The 23,487-nt window shown below is 35.7% G+C and overlaps 1 protein-coding gene across 3 annotated transcripts in view; it reads right to left on the bottom strand.

The window, feature by feature from the left end:
* Positions 1 to 5,988: 5,988 nt before the first annotated feature.
* Positions 5,989 to 23,487, bottom strand: part of LOC125651497 (macrophage mannose receptor 1-like) — a 66,857-nt gene continuing 49,358 nt past the window's right edge. For 2 of the 3 annotated variants that reach the window (XM_048880117.2, XM_056166948.1), the window contains exons 35-42: positions 17,592 to 17,740; positions 17,227 to 17,332; positions 16,812 to 17,050; positions 16,531 to 16,699; positions 15,864 to 16,127; positions 15,566 to 15,736; positions 8,030 to 8,188; positions 5,989 to 7,798 (exon numbers count right to left, since the gene is read on the bottom strand). In XM_048880117.2, coding sequence (XP_048736074.2) covers positions 7,605 to 7,798; positions 8,030 to 8,188; positions 15,566 to 15,736; positions 15,864 to 16,127; positions 16,531 to 16,699; positions 16,812 to 17,050; positions 17,227 to 17,332; positions 17,592 to 17,740 — 1,451 coding nt within the window. In that variant the 3' untranslated portion in view covers positions 5,989 to 7,604. The remainder of the gene's footprint in view (positions 7,799 to 8,029; positions 8,189 to 15,565; positions 15,737 to 15,863; positions 16,128 to 16,530; positions 16,700 to 16,811; positions 17,051 to 17,226; positions 17,333 to 17,591; positions 17,741 to 23,487) is intronic. The other variant, XR_008803459.1, reaches the window with a different exon arrangement.

The following is a 23,487-nucleotide window of genomic DNA, read 5'->3' as shown; positions in this document are numbered from 1 at the left end:
GCCCAGGCATGCATGGGTAAAAACAATATGACTTTAAATCTTATAATCTAGAAAAATTCTCTTTATACTCGGAGACATTTAGCAGACAAAACTGTATTTTCTTTATGAACAGGGATGTTTCTATCAACAGTAAAATTCTTGACTTCAGGTGCTAGGGTGGTGCTTTAGGGCTCATGTATTGAAAATGTTATTTAGAAATCTTGCATTCTTTTCTACACCTGGACATCAAACAACCAAACTTATTACGTAGTTACGCATCTTCGCTAGCCAAGGGTGACGCTCCACGGTGTTTCTCTTTTCATCACGTTTACTACACGTGGTTAATGTTAGACGCGCTTTGATTGGCGAGGCTACCTGTAGATGTAACCAATGAATTGCGTTATCGTACATTTAAAAAAGTCGGCTTGATCCGCCAAGGGTGAAAAGAGAAACTCCGTGGAGCGTCACCCTTGGGTAGCGAAGATGGTATCGTTATGATGACGAGGGAATCTCCTACATGTATCAAAATTATGAAATACGTGGGTACTAGGGCAGGGGTTAATATTTTTGAAAATATATGGAATCTTTAAAAAAAAACAACTTTATTCAGGGACATCCAACAGAGAAACTGCATAGAGTCAAGATGAATGATGAAGCCATGCCCTTAGTTCAGGTGATAGGATGGGGCTTCATGGGTCATGGTTTACCACTGCACAGCTCAGAAATGTGAACTCCATGCCCTTAGTTCAGGTGATAGGATGGGGCTTCATATGCCATGGTTTACCACTGCACAGCTTTGAAGAAAAAACTTTATGTATGGCTATGGAGAACAGGATCCCTCTACCAAAATTGTAAAATTCATGACACCTTGGCCAGGCTCTAGGTTGGGGTTCAAATGGGTATAGTGAAAGTGCATTTTGATATTTTAACACCTCCTTCATATCTTCATTGTGTAGTTTGAAGAAATACTGTTATATGTTTTTGTTTTGTTTTTAGCTCAATTGAGCCAACTCTTACAGAACTGCTATAGTTGCATGCTTTTCTGATGAAAATTTGTACGGAGTTTGTTGTTGTCTAGGCCACTAGGCCAATTTTAATTAAACTTGGTATAAATCATCCTTGAGTAAAGGGATTCAAGTTTGTTCAAATGAAGGTCGGGTCATGTTCCCTTCAATGGAGAGATCCTCAAGAAAAGGCAAAAGTAGTGTGCGATCATTTAAAAATCTTCGTGGGTAGGGTGTGCCCACAATAGGAGATCAATGTTTTACATGGGAATTAATCGAGAAACGTCTTTAAAAAATCTTCATCTCAACAACGGTAGAGCCATGGTTAGTCATTGTGACATGTAAGTATCTTCAGGTAGTTCAAATTCAGGTTTGTTCAATTCAGGGGCTCGGGGGATAAGATGGAGCCACAATTGGAGACCACTGCTGTATATGGGTGTATACAAGAAATTAATAAAACAAAGTCTTTTCAACAGTAGCAGGGCCACACTAAATCATACCCAAAACGTAAATTTTATGTCCCTGTGACTATAGTCAGGGACATAGTTTTGTCCTGTCTGTCTCCATGTCGGAAACTTTACCCTTGCTCATAACATTTGAGTTGTAAGTGATATGACTCTCATATTTCATAGGCACATTCCTTGTGATAAGATATTTGCTTTGGTACCAAAGGGTGTAACTTCTTGGCCTTGGAGTTTGACCAACTGTAAAGAAAACTTAACCTATTCAATATCCCCATAATCATTTAATGTGAGGCTTTGATAATTTGCATATAGATTTCTTGTGGCAAGACCTTTCATTCCATACCATGATCTATGACCCCTCTCCTAGTCTAGAGGTAGAGCGTTCGCCCCGCATGCGGAAGGTCGGGATTCGAATCCTGGCCGCAACAGACCTCAGTCGTTAAAACAAGTGGTGACAGTTCCATCACCAAATGCTCGGCATCAGGTGTGAATGTCACGGGTCCTCGGAGATGGCCTTAAAAATGGATGTCCCATGTCACAGTAGGTGTGGCACGCTCAATAACCCTCACTGCTTAATGGCAGTAAGCGCCGAGCATATGCCTAAATCAAAAGCCCTTCACTGGTATTGGTGACGTCTCCATATGAGTGAAGAGTTCTCGAGAGGGACGTTAAACAAGATACAATCAATCTCCCAGAACAGCAAGGTCATATTAGTAAAATTGGTGTTGAGGTGTCTCCATATTGTGTGAATTCATTTTAGTTACAAACGTATATCATGGCCCTTTGGTTAGGTTGGGGTCATAGTATCCGGTCAAAATTTTTCATGGGAACAAAGATTGCAAAAAAAACCAAGCCAAACCTTTAACATTACAACATGTGAACAACGGCAGCTCAGGGTAACTCAGGTAACTCAGGTGACTCAGGTAACTCAGGGTAACTCAGGTGACTCAGGTGACTCAAGGTAACTCAGGTAACTCAGGTGAAAGATGGGGCCCACGGGTCTGTTGTTTAAATCTATTGTGATGAAACATTATAAATTCCCTACCCTTGGACCAGAGATTCAGGCTTTTTGTTTTACTTCAACACATTACTGTGTTTTGTGATTAAATACTTCATGTTTAGTTATGAAGAACACGTGTGAAAGTGAGACTTCATCCATAGTGAGACTTCTCTCGGAAGACAGCTATATAGTGAGATTTCTCTCGGAAGACAGCTATATAGTGAGATTTCTCGCGGGAGACAGGCTATATAGTGAGACTTCTCCCGGCAGACAGGCTATATAGTGAGACTTCTCCCGGGAGACAGGCTATATAGTGAGACTTCTCCCGGGAGACAGGCTATATAGTGAGACTTCTCCCGGGAGACAGGCTATATAGTGAGGCGTCTCCCGGGGAATTCTCACAATAATATAACCAGACTTCCTGATTTAATTTTACCTTACGTCCACACACAATTAGGTCAACAGCAAGGTGAAGATAACGAACAGTGATCAATCTCATAACTCCTACAAGCAATACAAAATAGATAGTTGGGCAAACACGGACCCCTGGACACACCAGAGGTGGGATCAGGTGCCTAGGAGGAGTAAGCATCCCCTGTTGCATATTCGCACAAAAACTTTAATTTGTTCCTTTGATTCTTTAACAGTTTTAAAATATATCATTTGAAGAAGCCAAAGCAACCCCATACTTGGATCTATCAGCAGAATACAGACTGAATTCTGTGATCATGGATGTTGCATATTGCAGGCTCTTTACACCACTGCGAATTTCGGATGAAAATTCTTTCAAACCATGCCATCGGTTTATTTTACTGAAATTTACTAACTACTGCACACCATAAACAATATCGATCTAAACAACATAAAAAAATCAATCTTATATTTCATGATATTTCAAGTTTAAATCTGCACACTGCTTTTCATATAAGTATATTTCTACTATTGCATCCAAGTTTTTTAAACTGGTATCTAGATATGGGCCATTTTATGCAGAATCATCCTACAGAATTAGATGTTCTACTTTCAACTATAGGTAAAATGAAATTCCATTACTGGTAATGCAATATACAATGTAGTTGAAAATGACGACCTCATATCAATTATTTTAAAGCTCTGAAATTTAGGGAGCTCCGATCTTTCACTTAGCGACTTAACTTCATATCCATTATGAATGTTGTCGAAGATTATTCCAGACGATGGGCTAAATATGAAGAAGACATTGACACATTGTCAGAATGGATAGAGAGGAATATAAGAATCCCGTATTAGACCCTTTAAACAAAATACCATCTATCCTTCTATATTTAGTGAGAAGTGACGGGGAAACAGATACATGTAGGTTACATTAGGAATATATACTGGTTCCAATTGTCAAAGCTTATTTAACAACATTGCCTTTGTTTGCGAAGTTCACTATTACAACGTTATTCTAGAACTTTAATTCTACATTTGGTAGTCCAACTTCTACTCAAAGTTTTCTCTTTTAAAAACGAAATTCTTCAACATCACATTTCAGTTTTAAATACATTTAATATCTCAGTCGATGGGAAAATTATAGCTATCGTAACTGGATTAAAAAACTTTACAAAAAGCCTTACAAGCAGAGATGCATTCTACAGTCCAGTAAATGTTCAGCAAAGCCCTAATTTTTACTCATGAAAATATCAACTGCTGTGAAGGAGAAACTATAGACATTTTGTGCCGCAACATATGCGAGGAATAGTGTAAATCAATTATGGATTTGAAAGATTTCCAAGGAACGTTTAGTTAACTTGAAATTACAAAACTTTTCCAAAGTGAAACACATCAGAACGTACGACATTTCAACACTTTACCCCACTATTCCTTGTGACGAAATAAAGACAAAGCTTTTTGACATCATAGACAGCTACTTCTTCCATAGAAATAAAACTTGGAAATATTCACATCTTGTGATCAGCCATGAAAAATTACATCGTTAAACAAAATTCTGATACCACGAACAAGCACTTCTAAGTAGATTTTAAAAAGATGGGAACAGTTCATTGGTATTCCGATGGGCACAAATTCTGCTCTTTTTTAGCTGACATGTTTTGTATTCTTTGTAGAATTTATTCAAAAGTTTCTACCTACTTGCGGTGCATGACGTTATATCTATCAACAATATTCATATCAATTCATGTGAAATCGAAATAAACAACACTATAGTTTTCTACATATGTTTCATATTTAGATGTTTGATTGAATATAGACTTTATTGGCGAATTAACAATTCAACTTTATGACACGGGGACTGATTTCAGCTTCTCCATCATCAACTTCCCATATTTATGTAGCAATATTTCATTATTGGATGGTGTTTACACTGTATCTCTAATGAAAGGTGAAGATAACGAACAGTGATCTTATTCGATACGCGAGTACATGATCTGCAAATGATCAACCTTTAAACCGAAGTCGGCTACCGACAAATAAATTAATGTTACAGGAATTTTTAGCATTTCTCATAGTCTGTGGTCGTTATAATGATTTGATTTGGAAATAAAATATCTATACATATGTAAATTTTATGCATCTTTCAGATATTGGTATGTCATAGATAGCAAAATCAAATCATGTTCTCCAATGCCCACAATGTCTTTTAAATGCAAAGAAACACTAGCAGTACTGATTACGGAGTGCTTTCTTGCTGGAAGTGCCGGCCACAATTGGCTAGTGGTTAGGGACTCGCATCACATATGAGATACCCGGGTTCGATTCTCAATCCGGGGGCCGCGTCAAATTTAACCGAAGACGTTTCACATGAATAAGTGACTTCCTTCGCCAAGTATCACATAAATAAGCGACTTCTTTCACCAAGCATCACATAAATAAGCGACGTCCTTCACCAAGCATCCGACATTAGAATTGAAAGTTACGGGTCTTTTGAGTATTAGCTTAAAAACGGGGTTCGCATGTCATTGGCAAGATATAAAATGCATGCCACCATTGCTACGACCTTTAACACTTTGCATAGGTCAAAATTTGATACACTTACCTGAAGTTAGAGAGGTTTCCACACAAGTGAAACATTCTGGAATGGTATGTAAATTTAAAACAACAATGAAACAAACAAGACAAACCCTTTCTGAAAGTACCAGGAACGACGCGAAACTGGATGTAAATATCACCATGGTTTCGTACGCAAAAATTGCAGAATATATTCAAATATTGCAGATTTTAAATGAATTTTACGTTTTCAAGGTCCAAACCATTTTCGCTAGCCAAGAGTGACGCTCCACGGTGTTTCTCTTTTCATAGACTAAAGTTGGTTTTAAGACTGTTTATTGGAATCTTTCTAATATCAATGAAATAATTACAGTTTGTTAAAGTAACATTAAAGCACTTTGAATACAATCATGTAGTGTATATAGTTGTCCACTAGCAGATCCAGGCTTATTATTGAGCCATGAAATACAATGTAGTATTCGCAATTTAAGAATTTCATCTTTTAATAAGCACGGTAGTTCAGTTGACTGTTGAGACCCATGGAATTATTGATGCATGAATAAGTGAAGATAGCTATCAGCGATAAATCTTTTAATCTTAAAAATTAAGAATTGACCAAGTTGAGAGACATAAAAACATAATGTTATAATGGAATACTACCACACAAACACGGGAAGCCGACAATGGAGAAACTGTAGCCAACCCGTTTGTTACAAAGTTGAGTCGGTAGTCCGCCGCCAACATCCATGTTCAGTCAAGTATCCAAATATGAAGCGCATATTGAAAACCGGGTAGTATCTTTTATTTCAAGTTTACCGGAATATATCGAATGGACATATGCATGAAAGGAAATATTTTCAATGGATGAAACGTCGCCGATGAACCTAAAGTTGAAGGCAACAGCGAGATATTTTTTCTGTTGTAGATTCCTTTAAAGAAATTCTGCCTCAAAATAACACAAATACAACAGATCAGGTAAATTGTTCCCATGAGAATTCCAAAAGACGTTGGTAGACCTGATCTCCAAAGACTATTTAGACGGTGTCATTGAAGAACTCTTAGCATCTTTCTCATATGAACTTCAGAATACGTAAGCGTAGAATCAAAATGATGTTTAAGAGAGTTATTGAAGGTGCTTTGTTTAGTTGACTAATCAGAAGATATAAATATTTCTGAGTTTCTATTGAAGAAGTATAGTTGAAAAAGTAGTTGTCTGTGATCCCAAAAAGCCTAGTCTTCAATTCATCGTTAGGAATGGTGGTGTAAAGTGTTGAAGGGTTGAATGTTTCATACTGCAATATTCATATTGATATTGAGAATGTTTTAACGGTCTCTTTTCGATATCATAATTTATCCATATTTCATTACTTACGTCGTTGTCAGCTACATCGTTTCAATGTAAGGTGAAGATAACGAACAGTGATCAATCTCATAACTCCTACAAGCAATACAAAATAGATAGTTGGGCAAACACGGACCCCTGGACACACCAAAGGTGGGATCAGGTGCCTAGGAGGAGTGAGCACCCCCTGTTGACCGGTCACACCCGCCGTGAGCCCCATATCCCGACCAGGTAAACGGAGCCATCCGCAGTCAAAATCAGTGTGCCAAGAACGGCTTAACAGTCGGTATGAAACACGCCAGACAGCATTTGACCCAATGGGAGGTTGTAATGACGAACTAGATCGTTATAACGACCATAGAATTTGCGAAATGCTGACTTCAATCGAGACTGTTGAAATCCCTGTACCATCAACTTGTTTGTCAGGAGCTTACCTCGATTTAAAAACTGACTATACCCAGAACAAGATCTTGCATATCGAATCAGTTGAGATATATAAACACCATATGCAGGTGATAATGGAATGTTGCTACATAAATGTGGGAATATATCAACATCACTTTATTGTTATCATATTGATTACATATTCAGTGATATTGATATTCAATAGTTTTAGAGTTACGACTAAGGTTAACATTATGGACAGAGAATGAGGACAAAAACATGCCCCAAGACCATCAATGACTGAGACATATAAGTACTTAGTTTCATTAAAGCGACATTATTTTGAAATAATAATTATACGATATATTTCGTACGTAAATATAAGGGTATCTAGAAGAACGAAAAAAAAAAAAACCCATAATTTACAATTTTATAAAAATTGTTCAAGATTTGGAATTGTTTTTTTAAGAATCGGTGATGGATAAAATCCCGGAGTCTTTACGATACATAGCATTTTCAAAACCAGGTGATGCCACCTCTCCAGATGACGCTGAACGTTTTCGCTTCTTGATGGCGTAACCAATAGTCCCTGCAGCGAGAGTCAGTATCAGAAGTCCAATGCACACACCAACAATAGCGAAAATAAGTTTGGGCTTTTCTGTAATTGAAACCGAGAGTCAATCATGTCATCCATGAACGGAATTTTCTTCTTATATTAAAAGTGTAGACTATCTTAAGCTTATTTTTGATTTTCCCCCCCTATAAACAGTTCATTAAAATGCTGTTCTCACCAATAAAATGTTCTCTTTACATTTATCATATACATGCTCCATCTTAAACGTGTAATCTTTAACATTTGAATAACGATTGGTTATATAGCCATTCTTACTTTCTGTACTGCTGGCTAAAGGTGATTTCACTGCTCTCAGAGTTGTGGAAGAAAACGACTGAGTGGTGTGGTTGAAACTTGCAGTAGTGTTAGCATCTGTCGAGGTAGTGGCGTTTGTGACGTCATTCACAACGGTTGTTACCTCCATCTTCTTTGACACTAAAGGGAAAATGTTCTATCTTTACTTTTGAATTATAATAATATATTTTATATCCCCTTCTTTAGATTTGCAATACAATATATTATAAAAACAAAATTTACACTTGAAATACATTGTATCTTACAACCCTTCCTTACAATTGAAATATAATGTATTTCAAAACATCTTGTTTATATTTACAATGAAATGTGTTTATAATAAAGCCATTGTACTGTAAAATGTATTGCTTAATTATTAAGATGTCTTAAATTGTTCTTACATTTACAATGCAGAATATCTTAAGCTTATTTTCTATATACAGTACATTAAAATTTGTTCTTTACATTTGTCATATATGTAGGACTCCAAAGTGCAATGGGACTCCAACGTGCGATGGTCAAACCAAAGTGCGATGGTCTGCGACAAACTTCGACCGGTGGTGTGACACGCCAAAGTGCAATGATCCACACTCATGTACCAAAGTGTGATGGTCTGACACGCTAAAGTGTGATGGTGTGAAACGAATGCGCAATAATGCGATGGTGTTGACACGACAAAATCCGATGGTACATACTATACAACAAAGTGCGATGGAGTGACACGCCGAAGTCTGTTGGTTTGTAAACGACAGTGTTTTGGTACATACTGTACCAACCGTGTATTGTTTCACCAAAATATCAGTGCAAAATCCATGCACAAAAAATAATGAGAAGAACGTATTTCATTACCATTTAGTTGTCATGTTATTAAACACAACATTTTCCAACGCGAAATTGTTTAAAATGTTTTGCATAATAGCATACCCCCAGGAATTTATAACGTGTACATCACAAGTAATAAATGATCATGAATTAAAGAATGTTTGGGCGGAGAAATAGTTCGATAAGAAATGTACTTTGCCGTTCTCACAATCCTCAACAATGTAAACCTTGCCGTTGCTTTCGTCCATGTGTAAAACTTATACGGTACCATGTCAATCTTAATCACCCGTGCCTTCCTCCAATATATCCCGAAGAAGTTGGTGTCAGCACTGCAGCAGAAAAAACCTTCGGTGGTGCAAACTGAGTTGCATTTCTTCGGTTTTATTTTTGAAAGACGTTAAAAATGATGTCACAATGACGTGACGTCACAAACGTTACGGAACCCCGCATTATCGGACTTTGGCGTGACCACCGCACTTTGACGTCCGTAACGTTAACAAACCATCACACTTTGGCGCAGACCATCGTACTTTGGCATGACCATCGCACTTTGGAGCGACCATCACACTTTAGAGTCTTACATATACACGTACAATCTTAAACTATTTAAGTATTTGAATAACCATTACATAACCATTGGTCTACATACTTCTTTAGCTTCTATGCAGACAAATGGATCATTGCTTCAGGTTAAGTCAAATAAAGGAAAAAGAATGACACGATACTTGAATACATATACATATTAAAATGTTTGCATATGATACTCAAAATGTATCTTGATGTGTGGGTCACATAAAGCGTCGATATTTTAATGATCCATACTATATTACATGTATGGGTAGGTTTTGATTGTCTAAAAAGGTGAAGATAACGAACATTGATCATTGTCATAATTCCTATAAAGAATACGAGTAGGACAAACTCGGACCACTGGACACACCAGAGGGGGAATCAGGTGAATAAGAGGAAGCATCGCCTGTTGAGCTGTCGTAACCGCTGTGAACCTTCTATCTTGATCAGTTTAATTGAGTAATCCAGTCAACATCGGTATGTCAGAACGGACTAACAATGGGTATGAAACACATCAGACAACATTCGACCAATAGTCTAGTCAATCTAGCAAATCACCTCAAAGTAATTGCAACAGAAACAAACTCGACGGAATTTAATAAACAAAAGCGTGATTAACAACATACAAAAAATCGGACAAAATCGGACAATGGGAAATATTTAAAATTTAGACTTAAATATTTTAGTAAACCATCGATATTTTGTGATGTTTACGGCACGCCGTACACGTAAAGGGGAGTAACTTAACTGTGAAAGTCATCGGAATAAAGTTATACACAACGATCTAAAGTGCATGTAATAAAAAACGCGATTAAACAGCTTAACAGTTGTATTAAAAAGGTGATTTTAAGACCTTCTATATACATACAATATTGCTCAGTATCTCATATTCTTTGCCGACTTCCATTCCCGAGGAACTTTCGCGAATAAAGCTTCAAAATATTTTGTTTGACCCTCTACTGAATTAATTTTAATTATAAAACACAATATTTACTTTAGAAGTTATGAATAATCAATTATAAATGAAATCTTAAAGAATTAGTGTCAATTTACAAGGGGGAATTACGGTTGTTAAAAAAAGAAAGTATGGAAAGCCATTCGGGTTAAAAGTTTCAGTTATTTTGTATCTTCATCATTTGAGCAAGCGTTTTGTATTAAAAACTTTTATAAAACTAAGTAAGTAAATATTTTTGCTTTTCTTTTTCAAATTCAGGTTTGGGGAGTCATTCATGGGTAAATAATAATGATAATAAAACATTGATAATATAAATAATAAAAATCAATGTAAGTAAACACTTGCGCATAGTATCATGATTTGATGTAAAATCGAGTAGTTACTCTTTTTAATTAGTCTTGGACTCACGACCTGCGGAACCATATCTCCTAGCAGCATGCAAAGAGCGCGCTAGACCGCCCGGCCATCTATTCAAGACAACACTTGTTTTCGATGACGATGGAATTATCGCCACGCTGGCACACGATAGTTATTTATCGTAAATTTTAGAAGATCATACAAAATGCATATTGTGTTTGAAATGTTTATATATAAAGCACAGAATTAGCAACGAACTCTGAAATAAACATAACTGCCCTAAGGGACGATATCAATGTCGGATGAAAATTTAAATTCAATTAGTTAGGGGGAGGGGAATAAAAACTCCCGCAAGTTTCTGTCATCCGACATCGATTACACTTTAGTGGAAAAAGGAAAAAGACAAGCGACTGTTGAATACCACATAATATTTAAAACATATTAATGAACATTTAATAGATTTAATGTACACTTTCATTTGTGAATAAACAGTAGAAAAGGTATACAGAGTGTTATTTATAATCGTACGTTTCTTTTCTTGTTATTCGATTAGTTTCAATATTTGTCATATTAAGTTTTAAAGGGGGGGGGGGGGGGGGGGGGGGGGGGGGGGGGGGGGGGGGGGGGGGGGGGGGGTTCTTGGTGAAAACTATGTGAACTTAGTTTTTTGTGAGACATTGAATTTTTGATCCTGCCCCTAATATAAGTGAAGAATATCGTTAAAACCAGATGTCTTTTTAGGAAACGAAGTTTGTCAATCCTTTCCCTTTCTACATGCATTCACAGGATGCGACACAACGTCAAGAATGTTCGGTATCGGAACAGGTCCTGTATAGTCAAAATGTAGACAAATCGCGAAAAAATTCTGTATATGATTAGTTTTTAAATGGAGACAGGCTACTGACAAACAAGTTGATGGTGAAGGGGTTTCAACTGTTTCGTTTAAAGTCAGCATTTCGCGAATTATATGGTCGTTATAACAATCTACTTTGCCAATACAACCTACCATTGGGTCAAATCTGTCTGACTTGTTTCATATAGATTGTTAGGCCGTTTTTGGCACAATGATATTGAATAAGGGTAACTCCGTTTGCCTTTATAAGATATAGAGCTCACGGCGGGTGTAACCGGTCAACAGGGGGTGCTTACTCCTTATAGCCCATATACATCTGATCCCACTTCTGGTATATCCAGGGGTCCGTGTTTGCCCACCTCTCTATTTTGTATTGCTTATAGGAGTTACGAGATGGATCACTGTTTATTATCTTCACCTTCCTATATGAGGATTTCATAGAGAAAAGGATATATTCTGGTGTCGATGTCATATCGACTTTGTACGATGGAATACCGTAGAGACACTTATAGGAGATTTGCTATGTGAAGAATTGTCTAACACAAAATCATTTTTATAAGTTCAGTCATTGCCACTAACTACTAACTACAGCTGCAGAAAAGGAGCACTGCAAGAAATTTTTAAGTCATAGAGTGGACTAAAGAAATGATTAATTTGGATCCTTCGAATTGGGGCTTATCACTGCTTTCAGCAATTCTTGTATCCGTTAAAACTAAATTACAAGTCGCGCCAAATAAACTTTTGAACGTTTTTTGTTGTAAATGCAAGGCAAATTGTGACACTAGCCGTTGTACTTGTAAAAACATGGACTGAACTGTACTGCAATTACTCAAATGATCACTTATATAATTATAGCAATAATGGCTCTACACCTTTTATCATTACATGCAAAGTTGATAAATTTTTACGTACAGAGGTCGATTTTTAGACAGATTGGTTGCTCTCCCTCCTCTTAAAAAAAAAAAAAAAATAGCATTGTCGTGAACTGTACACAGTGGAAGTGTAAAATTGAACTGAGAGAACAACCTTAGCCCCCACCCCCCACGACCACCACACACACCATCAAGGATTTTTATAACTTTGGATTAAAATTTACTTGTCAATTTTCAGGCAATATTGTGAAATTATCTTCATCCCCCCCCCTTTTTTTTTACGATGCTGCGTGCCTGATTCATTTTGCTTTTAATTCTATGTGTCCATTGTTTTTAAAACAGATTACTCCTGAAATTCTCGGTATTAATTGCACAATAATTTGGATAGAACTAAACATCAAATACGGCTATAACCCCCCCCCCCCTCTTTCCCAAACTCTAGAACTTGACGAAGTGCACGTATTAAAGATTTCTTTATAAAATCGAAGAAACTGAACCTTGTTTCGTCATAGATGTAGTACAAACTGTTAAAACTCAGCTTAATAAAGAATTTGGTAACGTAAGCTTTACTATACACTGTTTGTTTTAAAATACTACATGTATTTATGTGAAACATAGGACCGGAATGGTAAGGGCGCCTCCAACTTCCGATGTAAGGGGAGTAACTGCAAAAATGTAGGTCATCTTTTACAGACCATTTTTGAAGGGGCACTTGTTTTGTGTTAACAATTTATTTTAATGTATAAATCTTCATGTGGTAACTCATATATGCCTAATGGACAGGAAAAAGTATTTTCTTCCAAAATCCAGTTTTTAACGATTTTTGTTGGGAAATGAAGATTTCAGCCCAAAATTCGGCAAGGGAAAATAAATTTTGGTGCAGAAAAGTTTAGTTGTGCATTTGGACGTTTTATTCTTAAATTTATAAGATCAATGTCATCTCTTCTATAAAACAGTCATTTCCTATCATTTCCAATTTTTCACTATTTTTGTTTTAGAAAAAGGTAGGTTTTCCTACCTAAAATGGTATTTTTCATATATAATGCCAATAATCTATATACAGTCAACTCTCGATAAACCGCCACCTTTTGTTCTTATGAAATTATGGCATTATAACGAATTTGGCGATGAATTGAATTACTGCCATTTTGAAGAAATAGAGTTACTGTTCTTTTATATATAAGAGTTATCTTTCCTCTTTTTACAATACTTACGTAAGTGAGCGATCGGGTAACATTCGGTAAAACAATACTGTCTCGTCTATGTTATAAATCTTTCAAATCATAATTTTTCATTACTTCTATTGCCTCTTTCCGGTCATCAATGATCAAACTCACATAAATTCCGGCATTTTTACCGCTTATAATTCTGGAAGAAATTACATGACGTTGTTTGAAACGAGTTAGCCACCCTTTAGAATAATTGAAATTGGACATTCCTAGCTCTGCACAATACTGTTTTCCCTTTTCAATTATCATATCCCCGGTAACAGGAATGTTTTTTGTCCTGACTTGCGTAAACCACATAAACAACGCCTTTTCTAAGTCAGTATTAAGTCCACTGCGGTGCCGTTTCCTGGCAGGCGGGCAAGAATTCCATCCTTTGCTGCTAAGATGTCGCTCACAGAAAAATGATTTGCAATATCCTGATGGGTACATTTTGGATGATGTCATTGGTACATAATGATTTGCTTTTTCTCATCAAAATTTAACAGGACCCTCTTTCGTGGCGAAGCCATAGCTAAATTAAAATGTGTTTCTATGATGTATAAACAACTTGACTACAGTTCATCTCGAGTAATTTTCTTGTTTATTCAACACAGCAATTATTGGGATCCTTCTGTCCAGGTGATCCAGAGATCGATAATGACCAATATACTGCTTCACTGACCACGTGCACCCATGGCGGTTTATCGAGATAATTAACACATTGAAATAGACTTTTGTAATGGAAACACTGTGGCAAATGGCGATAGCGAATTTGGCGGTTTAACGAGAGTTTTAAGTAACAGGAAAAATGTTCCTAGAAAAATACGGCGTTATAACGAAAATGGCGGTGAATTGAGTGGCGATAATTCGAGAGTTACCTGTATCTTACTTGTTGAGCAGTTTTTAAAATAAATCCTAACTTCAATATTTTATTGGTAGACTCAAATGTATGACAAAATGTGGGTTTTCTTCTTAAAATTTCAATCTTTAACAATTATATTAAAAAAAGCAAGATTTTACCCAAAAATTATAGTCAAGGAAAGAATATATTCTGCTGTAAAAAAAATTAATCGAACATTTCCAGGTTGAAATTTGAGATGTGAAACTTATTTTTACTGTATGTTACATAAAATGGACATTTTCTTCAATTTCCAGTTTTTAGCGATTTTCATGAAAAAACACATCCTTTTACCCCAAAATTCCAATTTTCCCATGGAAATACAAAAGCCGATTTTTAATATGTTGTTTGCATGTGTTTTCTTGCATGAATAATCAAAATTTCATTTCTGTTGCAATTAGTTTGAGGTTTTGCTCATTTTTGAGCTAGATTGACTAGACTACAAATGACAGTCTGTAGGACTTTGTTCTGCTCAGTAACTAATTGGATAAACAAAAGTTATATTCTGCACGACTGTCATTAAGGTTTCTGATGAATTTAGTTTAGTGACCATATAATTTATAGTATTGGTATTTACGGAAATATCTGAAATTGATTTCCTGAGCAATTAGGATGCTGGCGAGAGCAAACATGTAGGAAAGGTGAAGATAACGAACAGTGATCAATCTCATAGCTCCAAGTTTACAAAATAGAGAGTTTGGCCAACACGGGCTCCTTGATATACCAGAGGTAGGATCAGGTGCCTAGGAGGAGCAAGCATCCCCTGTCGAGCGGTCACACCCGCCGTTAGCACTATATTTTGATCAGGAGTTATCCGTAATCAAATCAGTGTGTCAAGAACGGCCTAACAATCGGTATGAAACAAGTCAGACAGCATTTGATCCAATGATAGGTTGTATTGGCAAACTAGATTGTTAGAACAACCATAGAATTTGCGAAATGCCGAATTGCATACATCTATTCATAACTAGTCAGTTACTTACTATCGTCTTTACAGACAAATCCTAAACTTTTACTACAAGCAGCATCATTCCAAGTACCGTCAACATACATCTCAGTGCACTCTTCATGTGAGCTTAACAAACTGTCACTAGGTTCGCCAGCATTCCAGTAAGTAAAATCGACGGTGCTTCTATCCGACCAATAAAAGTTAACTGTAAAAGGAATGAACATCTAGATCCACGACACTATTTAGGTATTATGTTTCTGACATAGAGAAAGTTTAACAAATATGGCATATTCCGATTTTCAAATTTCAAGAATCTAGATCGACTCTATTACCTTTTCCAATAGGATCTGACGGTAATCTTCTTCGTGAGAGTCCGATCCAAACAGATCTCGTAGCGCCCTCACGAACTGCAAACTCTCGGAGGTGCTCTATTTCAACAATCGAATGAATAGAGGCCAAAGTCATTCCATATTTTTGACACATTTGTTGGGCATCTGTCCAGGATCCCTTTTGTTTGAGTTCCACGTGATAACAGGCTCCATTGAATGCGTAGGCTGTCGTGGGACACTCCGTCGGTGGTGGCAAAGGTAGTTTATCTAGTGAAATACATTTTCTTCTCCATAACTGAAAATCACTATTCTAATCAAATATGAGAATACCTTTACTACAGTTACATTTTTAAGAAATCGTAGTATAGTTAATTTATTTTCTCCTACAGAAAAATTAAATTTCGCGATGGAAAGTTTTTCAAAGATTGTCTTCTCACCAGTCAAATGCGATAACCTCCGGTAAAGGTAGTTTTAAAGTCGGTAAATTATGGTCTATTAGAATGCACATTTGATTATCCAGAGATACCACTTGGCATATGACAGATGTGTTTTAAAAAACCATGTCGGATATAATGTTATATGTGTTAGATGTACACATTACTTCATATAAAACCAGATATTTAAAAAATCACACGGATTTATCATTTTGCTTCAATTGTCACATCCTTACCAAGACTCTTTTCACACAGGTAGGGCAAACGGCTTTTACAAGGCATATCCTTCCATTTGTTGTCATGAGATAGAACGCAGTCATACCCTAGTTTCTGGGAAGGTTCAGACTTATTCCAGTTCGTATAAAGGTATGACAAGCCATTACTCCATTGATAAAGAGCTGAAGTCTAAATTATATAGAAGTGGTTTATCAGTATGAAAGTCATAGAGCAAACCTGCAATATAAATTCTTCTAGTATATCAGATGATTATTAGAAAATTGAAAATGATGCATTGTACATTTGCTTTTCTTAGCCCAATCCAAAAGGTCTTCATATTGAACTGCAGTCCAATAGCTTGAATGAATCCAAATTCGTAAACTGTAGAAATGGAAGCCAGAGTCCCATTGTCAAGCCTGCAGTGGTGGTCAGCTGAATCCCAATCAAGAGTGATGTCACTGTAGAACTTGTAGCAACTCCTTTTATACTGTATGTAATTAGAGGGGCACTGCGTTGTTGTATTTACCGCAATGGTTGGATCTATTTCAATGAATGGTATACGTATAACATAAACCTACATTTTTAGGAGTGACAGTAAGTCAGATGTCTTCGAGGTCAACAAAAGAATAACCTTTTAGTTAAACATTTAATGATACAGGAATACTGTAAAATTATCCCATCTAATATATAAAGCTATCATAATAGTATTGGAATACCTTTCAGTGTTTCACAGATATAGCCTTTAGAATCCGAACAACGTGTTGTTTTCCATTTTCCTGTTTTTACGCCAAATTTACTTTGCACTACAGCACAATATCTGCTCTATTGAAACGGAAAAAATTCAATAAGTTTTGGCAACATCATCTATATTTACTTGTTTCTCTATTGTATTTGACGAAGCAGTTTTTAGTGGGGGACTGATAATTGAAAATAAAAATTGAGGCACACATTCATAAATTAGCAACGCTACTATTTACAATGATTTATCCATTCATAGATAAAATGTTTTTTATAAGTCTTCTACAGTCTGTATTTATAGAAACATTCCAAATGTATTTTGAATTAGGGCAAAATAACCTACTTGTCCATATGAATATCCCGATGGTTCTCCAGAACCCCAGTTGGTAAATTTTACTTCCTGGTTATTTTCCCACACGAATGTGCTGCCGACTTTCCTAAGTCCGATCCAGATAGACTGTTTTATGTCTTTCAGCATGCTTGTAACAAACTCTGCAAATTAAACCAAAATAGCCTTCACTATATACCACCAACGTACTTCAGATAACCCAATTTAATGTCTACCATTCTGTTGAAATATTTTTTCAATATGCTGGGAAAATTCAAACTTTTGACGAGGGAATTTTACCATTTCTGTGATGAAGCTGCTTTTTCTGGCCGAATGATATATTTATCGTGATTAGCGAATATAGAAGTCACTATTAACATTTATGTTTCATCACATTCACCTGTTCATTTAAAATTAGATAGGGGTAATTCAAAAATAACTACAAGCCTGCCTATGGAGATTGATGAACGTTAGGTGAAGGGATTTTCAGTCAAATAAAATGAGGGATTGGTGGATACATATCGTTATGTTGTTTTAGATCCACTATGAAGATTTTGCACTCATACAGAGAAGTCACTAACAGCAGGGGAAGTGCCACAATTCTGACCTACACTTGGTGTTCATGATGATAGGCAGTGGGGGATCTTTATTGTGCTGAAGGATACCACGACACGCGGACTTCACTTTTAAGGTCATTTTCAAAGACCCATGACTTTAACTTCTAATGCCGGGCGCGTGGCCCAGGAAGGAGCAGTCATTTGTTAGAAGTCTTAGGTTTTATCGGGCTATTCATATCATTGTAGTGGGTCTTGTGACCTTTAACGATTTGAACACTGCATTACTAACCTGCCTATAGAAATATGCGATTACATGGTAAATATAGGGTAATTATTTCATTATTTATCAGAACAATTGAAACATAATCATTTAAAGATCATTTAGGGTTATAAATAAGTTATTTTCTTTGGTTAAAAAGATTTCTTTGGTTAAAAAGATATGAATGACAATGTGTAGCTTTCATCAACATACCACTGTGAAATAAAGTATCAGAAAAGCACAATTATTTAATGTGTTTTGAATGGTGATCATATTGTAAGACCTATATAATAGATATATAATGTATTATTTTAACGTCATTTAAATCTGCCATACTCTATTTTATTGCGTAATTCATTTATATCCTAATTCATTTGTGTAATGCATCCATGCAAAGTCATTATTTTAATTGCATTTGAGACGGTTTCTGTTTATAAGAACATGCTTATGTATTTATTATATTTATAGCACATGTTAAGACGTATTTAATCCATTCTCTAGTTTAATTCAGTATAATGATAAAGAACAAGGTACGTTTGGGGCCAAATTTGGCACCGCGTCCAAATTAAATGATATTCCTCAAAATTCTTTCGTATGGTGTACACATCCATAAAATGGTTATGAAGTCTTCGTAAAAAGCTTTACTTATGTATAATACGTATGTAAATACAGTATAGTTTACGATAACGTTGTGTCATTTTGACGTTACTTTATGCGACGTCATGAACAAGAAAGCTATGTCATGAACTCATGATTGTACATGTAGTAAAAAGAACATGAAATTCATTCAGAATATATGTGAAAAGAAATATCATAAAACGAACTTGAACAAGTTTTTTTTTTTTTTATTTTTAAAAAAATTCAACACACGACAATGGGACCGAAAGTGAACCTTACAGGATGTGATAAGATTTACAAACAATGTGATAAGTTCTACACAAGAGTTGACAATGACACCATGAAAAACCTAACAAAAAATAATCTTGTTGGTATTATGTTCAATGTTTCAGCATATACACTTGCATCTATTTACACTCTTTATTTAAAAAAATATATACAGGCTCCTGACAATTATCTTTATATAACAAATCTTTCAATGCATTAGTATTTACGCAAAGGAAAAAAGTTTGAATCATAAATCATACTCATTGTCTCAAACCACGTCCGAAGTCCGCATGGGAGAGGATCGTATATTTTTTACCCCCCCCCCCCTCTACATTTTGATACATGCCGATTTAATCGGAGATATGAAAACAACCTTGGTTTCCATGTCTAATAAATCATTCAACAATTCCTTTTCAGTCAGTTTCTAATGATGAATGAAGCAGAGACTGTCTATTAACAGTACCAAAGTCAATCACTATGACAGTGCATCAGCATATATAATGCCGTCAGTCAAAGATATTTATATTTTCCATCAATTGTCAAAATAATGACAGGTGTAAGATCTAATCAATTTTTTACACCAAGTGTTTTCACTATATTAGTGAAAAGGACTATTAGAATCTATAATTTACAAATCCTGCTGATTTGTGACCAGTCCGGCTGCTGAAAGTAGACGGCCGAGTCGCGATGCGACGAGGGAAAGAGTGCGGGAGGGGCTTGTCCCCTCTTAAAGAAGGTGGGGGTCCGGGGAAAAAATTCAAAATCTAGATGCAAATTGTTCATTTGAGACAAATAAATGAAAATTTTATGAGGTGGTTAAATAATGTTTTACTCGGGAGACATATCGTATGCTTGTTCACGTTGTTCACCTAATCGATCTCAAGAAAATTACTATATAGAACGTAAAATTGTAGAAAATGTTAAACTTTACAATATGTAAATAATTGAATTATTATAAAATAGCCAATTTTAAAAGTTTCATTCGATCTTACATTTATATTAGATATTCATCATCGTGCAAAAGTGCCACGATATCATCAGACTATGACCGGGACATGTTTTTCAAAGCCATCGTTGTGTACAAGGACTTCGTCACTTGATTTTGTCTGACACCTATTCAGGGTACTTTCTGCATGCTGCACACTTTTCATGGATCATGGAATGTGTGATTTTCTTTTGTAGTAAATGACACGCGACTGACGTATTTCATCTATCTAAATGCAGCAAAATTTCGGAGAGTTATGTTTGAATTACCGTCTCCTAATAATGGTAGTGTACGATTACAACACATTGAACAATTGTTCAATATTTTTGCTTTATTTCTATAACGTCGGCTTTTTGAATTATTTGAAGTTTAAACAAAGAAAATATCGTGTGTTCAAACTTTAATGCTACAAAATAGCATGCTTTGTTAAAATTAATATATTATTACCGCGCTGTATCCAAATTCCTGTGCTTTGTTGAGAACTTACATTATTTCCACAAAGATTTCTAGTGAAATTGAAATTGACAAAAGCCAAGAATACAGCTTGGTTAGAATGTTTACATTAATCACCGGTAATTATGTAAATTGGGAAAAAGATATCAAACAATCGTTCCAGTTTTATACAAATGATAATATTGTGCTCTGGTTTAGTCCTCATTACTTTGCGCACAAAATACATGCAACTTTAATTCCAGAGGGGAGGGGGTGTCCGCACCTCCACTCTAGATCCGCGCATGATTCGGATATAGTCATTAAGCGGTGTTTTGTTCACATGCCACTTAATGCTAAGTGACCGACGGTTAGAGTGTAAATGCAGGAAAAGAAAGTTCTCCTTATGTGTGAAAATCGCGTTCTAATACTTCAACACCAGTTCCACGATTCAATGATGAAAATAGTAACCAATGACTAGCCATCATGTATTTTTAAATAAGATATGTCACAGAACACGTGCGTCAGTTATCGACAAATGTAAGGTGATTCTATAAACAAATAATCATTACAGCGACGTAGCAACAGAGGAATTTGGCCCACACATTCTTTTGTTATGAGAATGTAGTTTTTCCATAAATTTTATATGTGAATTTTGATTTATCCCCTCCCCCCTTTTTATGGTAGTATTGAATACTTGCGAAGATTTAAGTATGAAATGATTAGAGTTGTAGATCTGTTGACATTGATTGCAAATGCAGTCAGAGTCGTTCGTTTCTACTAAAAATGTTTTCTTATGAAATGTTTTTATCTATTTTTTTTATATGTAATGATCGGGGTTCACCGGGTTTTGTCCTCTTGGAACACACAATACAAGCGTATACTTTATCTTTAAGCTTACAAATGGGTAATAATTTAGATATCTAGATACTACATTGTTCATCTATCAACTACCAACATTCACTCTTATAGCAGGGTAGATGCGAATATTTCATTATGGAGTAACCTCTCCTAAATGAGTTCGAGAACTTTGTAATATAAACGACAGATCGATGAAGTTGGAATTGTTTTGTTAGGAAACATGCATGTTATAAAACTACAGGTACTGCAGCATGTAAATAATGAACAGTATATTGTAATGAATTGATTTTCAAGTGTATATATTTAAAGCCTGTATGTTTGACTTGCTACTAATTCAATTTTTACGGGGAAAATATAACCGAATTTTGCATTCGAACTTTCGCACTATTATGCTTTGATATAAAGGTACCGATTAAGCTATCGTGCTTTCATTTTCGATATTATTAAACTTTTTATTTTATAAACAAAGATTGCATTCGGTTGCAGACGTGCATTTTTTTAAAAGCCAGGCCGAAAGCCATAATAAAATTCTTACTTAATAACATACATATTATGTATCATGAGTGGGTTTTTAATTAAGATGGACAATCATTAGATGTATCTGACATATTGCTTAATACAATACTAGATTAGCATTTGAAATTACACATGCAACATGCATATCCAATAAGTTATAATTAGCCTACATGTACGTTAGAATATTATGACTGGCAAGGCATATTTAGACTTGTATTTAGATACACGTTTTAGCCGCCACAGTATATGCACACCAATTTAGAGGGATAATTCATATCATAAACTATCTATGATAAAAAAGAATATGTGATTGCACTTTGCCAGGTGTTACATTAATTGCGTTGATATCATTGCGTATCTATATCAAACACAAAACGAGTAAAATTGGAATCGGAAATATCTGTGTCGAAGATTCCAATTCTCTGATTACACACATCTTCTTCAATGCAAACTATGTAGAGTCTTATAAAATTTAATATGCTCTACATATGCATATTATTTATTCGTTAAACTTGTATGTATCAACACCATCAACGTTGAAATTTGTATTACAGATGAACGCGGGAAATGGTTAAACGTTAAATTTAATAGTCTGCACATTTACCAACCAAGTCGAAATTTTGCTCATTACTGACTTTCAACATGATTAATTTGTACATAAAACATCTTTGTGGTTGTTGCATGTGCTCGATCTTAAAAATGGTTTCAAAGGCATAAAAAACAGCTAATTTCGGCGATTTCGGTAAATCATGTCAATCGGAGATAAGGAAAATGACGTCACAGAACATATTAAGTCACTAATTTCCACATGCATCATCAGGACCAATGCCCTAGTGCATAATCATAATGATTAAACCAAGTGAAACCACATTTTGAATTTATCCTAATTTTGTGGCGAAATTTGGGCCTTAATGTACCTTGCTCTTTATTTTGTAAAGCGTAGAATCCATATTGCTTTAAACGCTATTTAAATAACAATAAAATAAGGAAAATAAGTTGTATTAGAACAAATGACTAGTAGGTGAAAATAAGGAGTCCGTTATGATTGCCCAACATAGTAATCTTGACTTAGATTTCATTTGCACAACCTAGTTGTAATGAATTGAAAACAGATGAGTATTTAGTTTAGGTTTAAAGATACAGAGACTAGCAGCAGTTCTGATATCATATGGTACATGCTGAACATTCCAAAGCTTAGAGGACATTTGTTTGGAGGACATCACTAGCACCTCAGTCTTGTCTGTGTTGATCTTGAGGTGATGCTGAACCATCCAGGTTTGAACTGACCTCAAGCAAGACTCCATCTGACTGACAACAATATGGGCCTGTTGGATTTTAAAGATGATATACAGTTCATTATCGTCAGCATACATGTGAAACAAGACATTGTTCTTTCTGAGAAGGGCCCCCAGGGATGCT

Source organism: Ostrea edulis, chromosome 5 (assembly GCF_947568905.1).
Source record: "Ostrea edulis chromosome 5, xbOstEdul1.1, whole genome shotgun sequence".
Taxonomy (NCBI): domain Eukaryota; kingdom Metazoa; phylum Mollusca; class Bivalvia; order Ostreida; family Ostreidae; genus Ostrea; species Ostrea edulis.
Note: the sequence above shows the minus strand (reverse complement) of the source record. Positions and strands in the feature narration are given on the sequence as shown.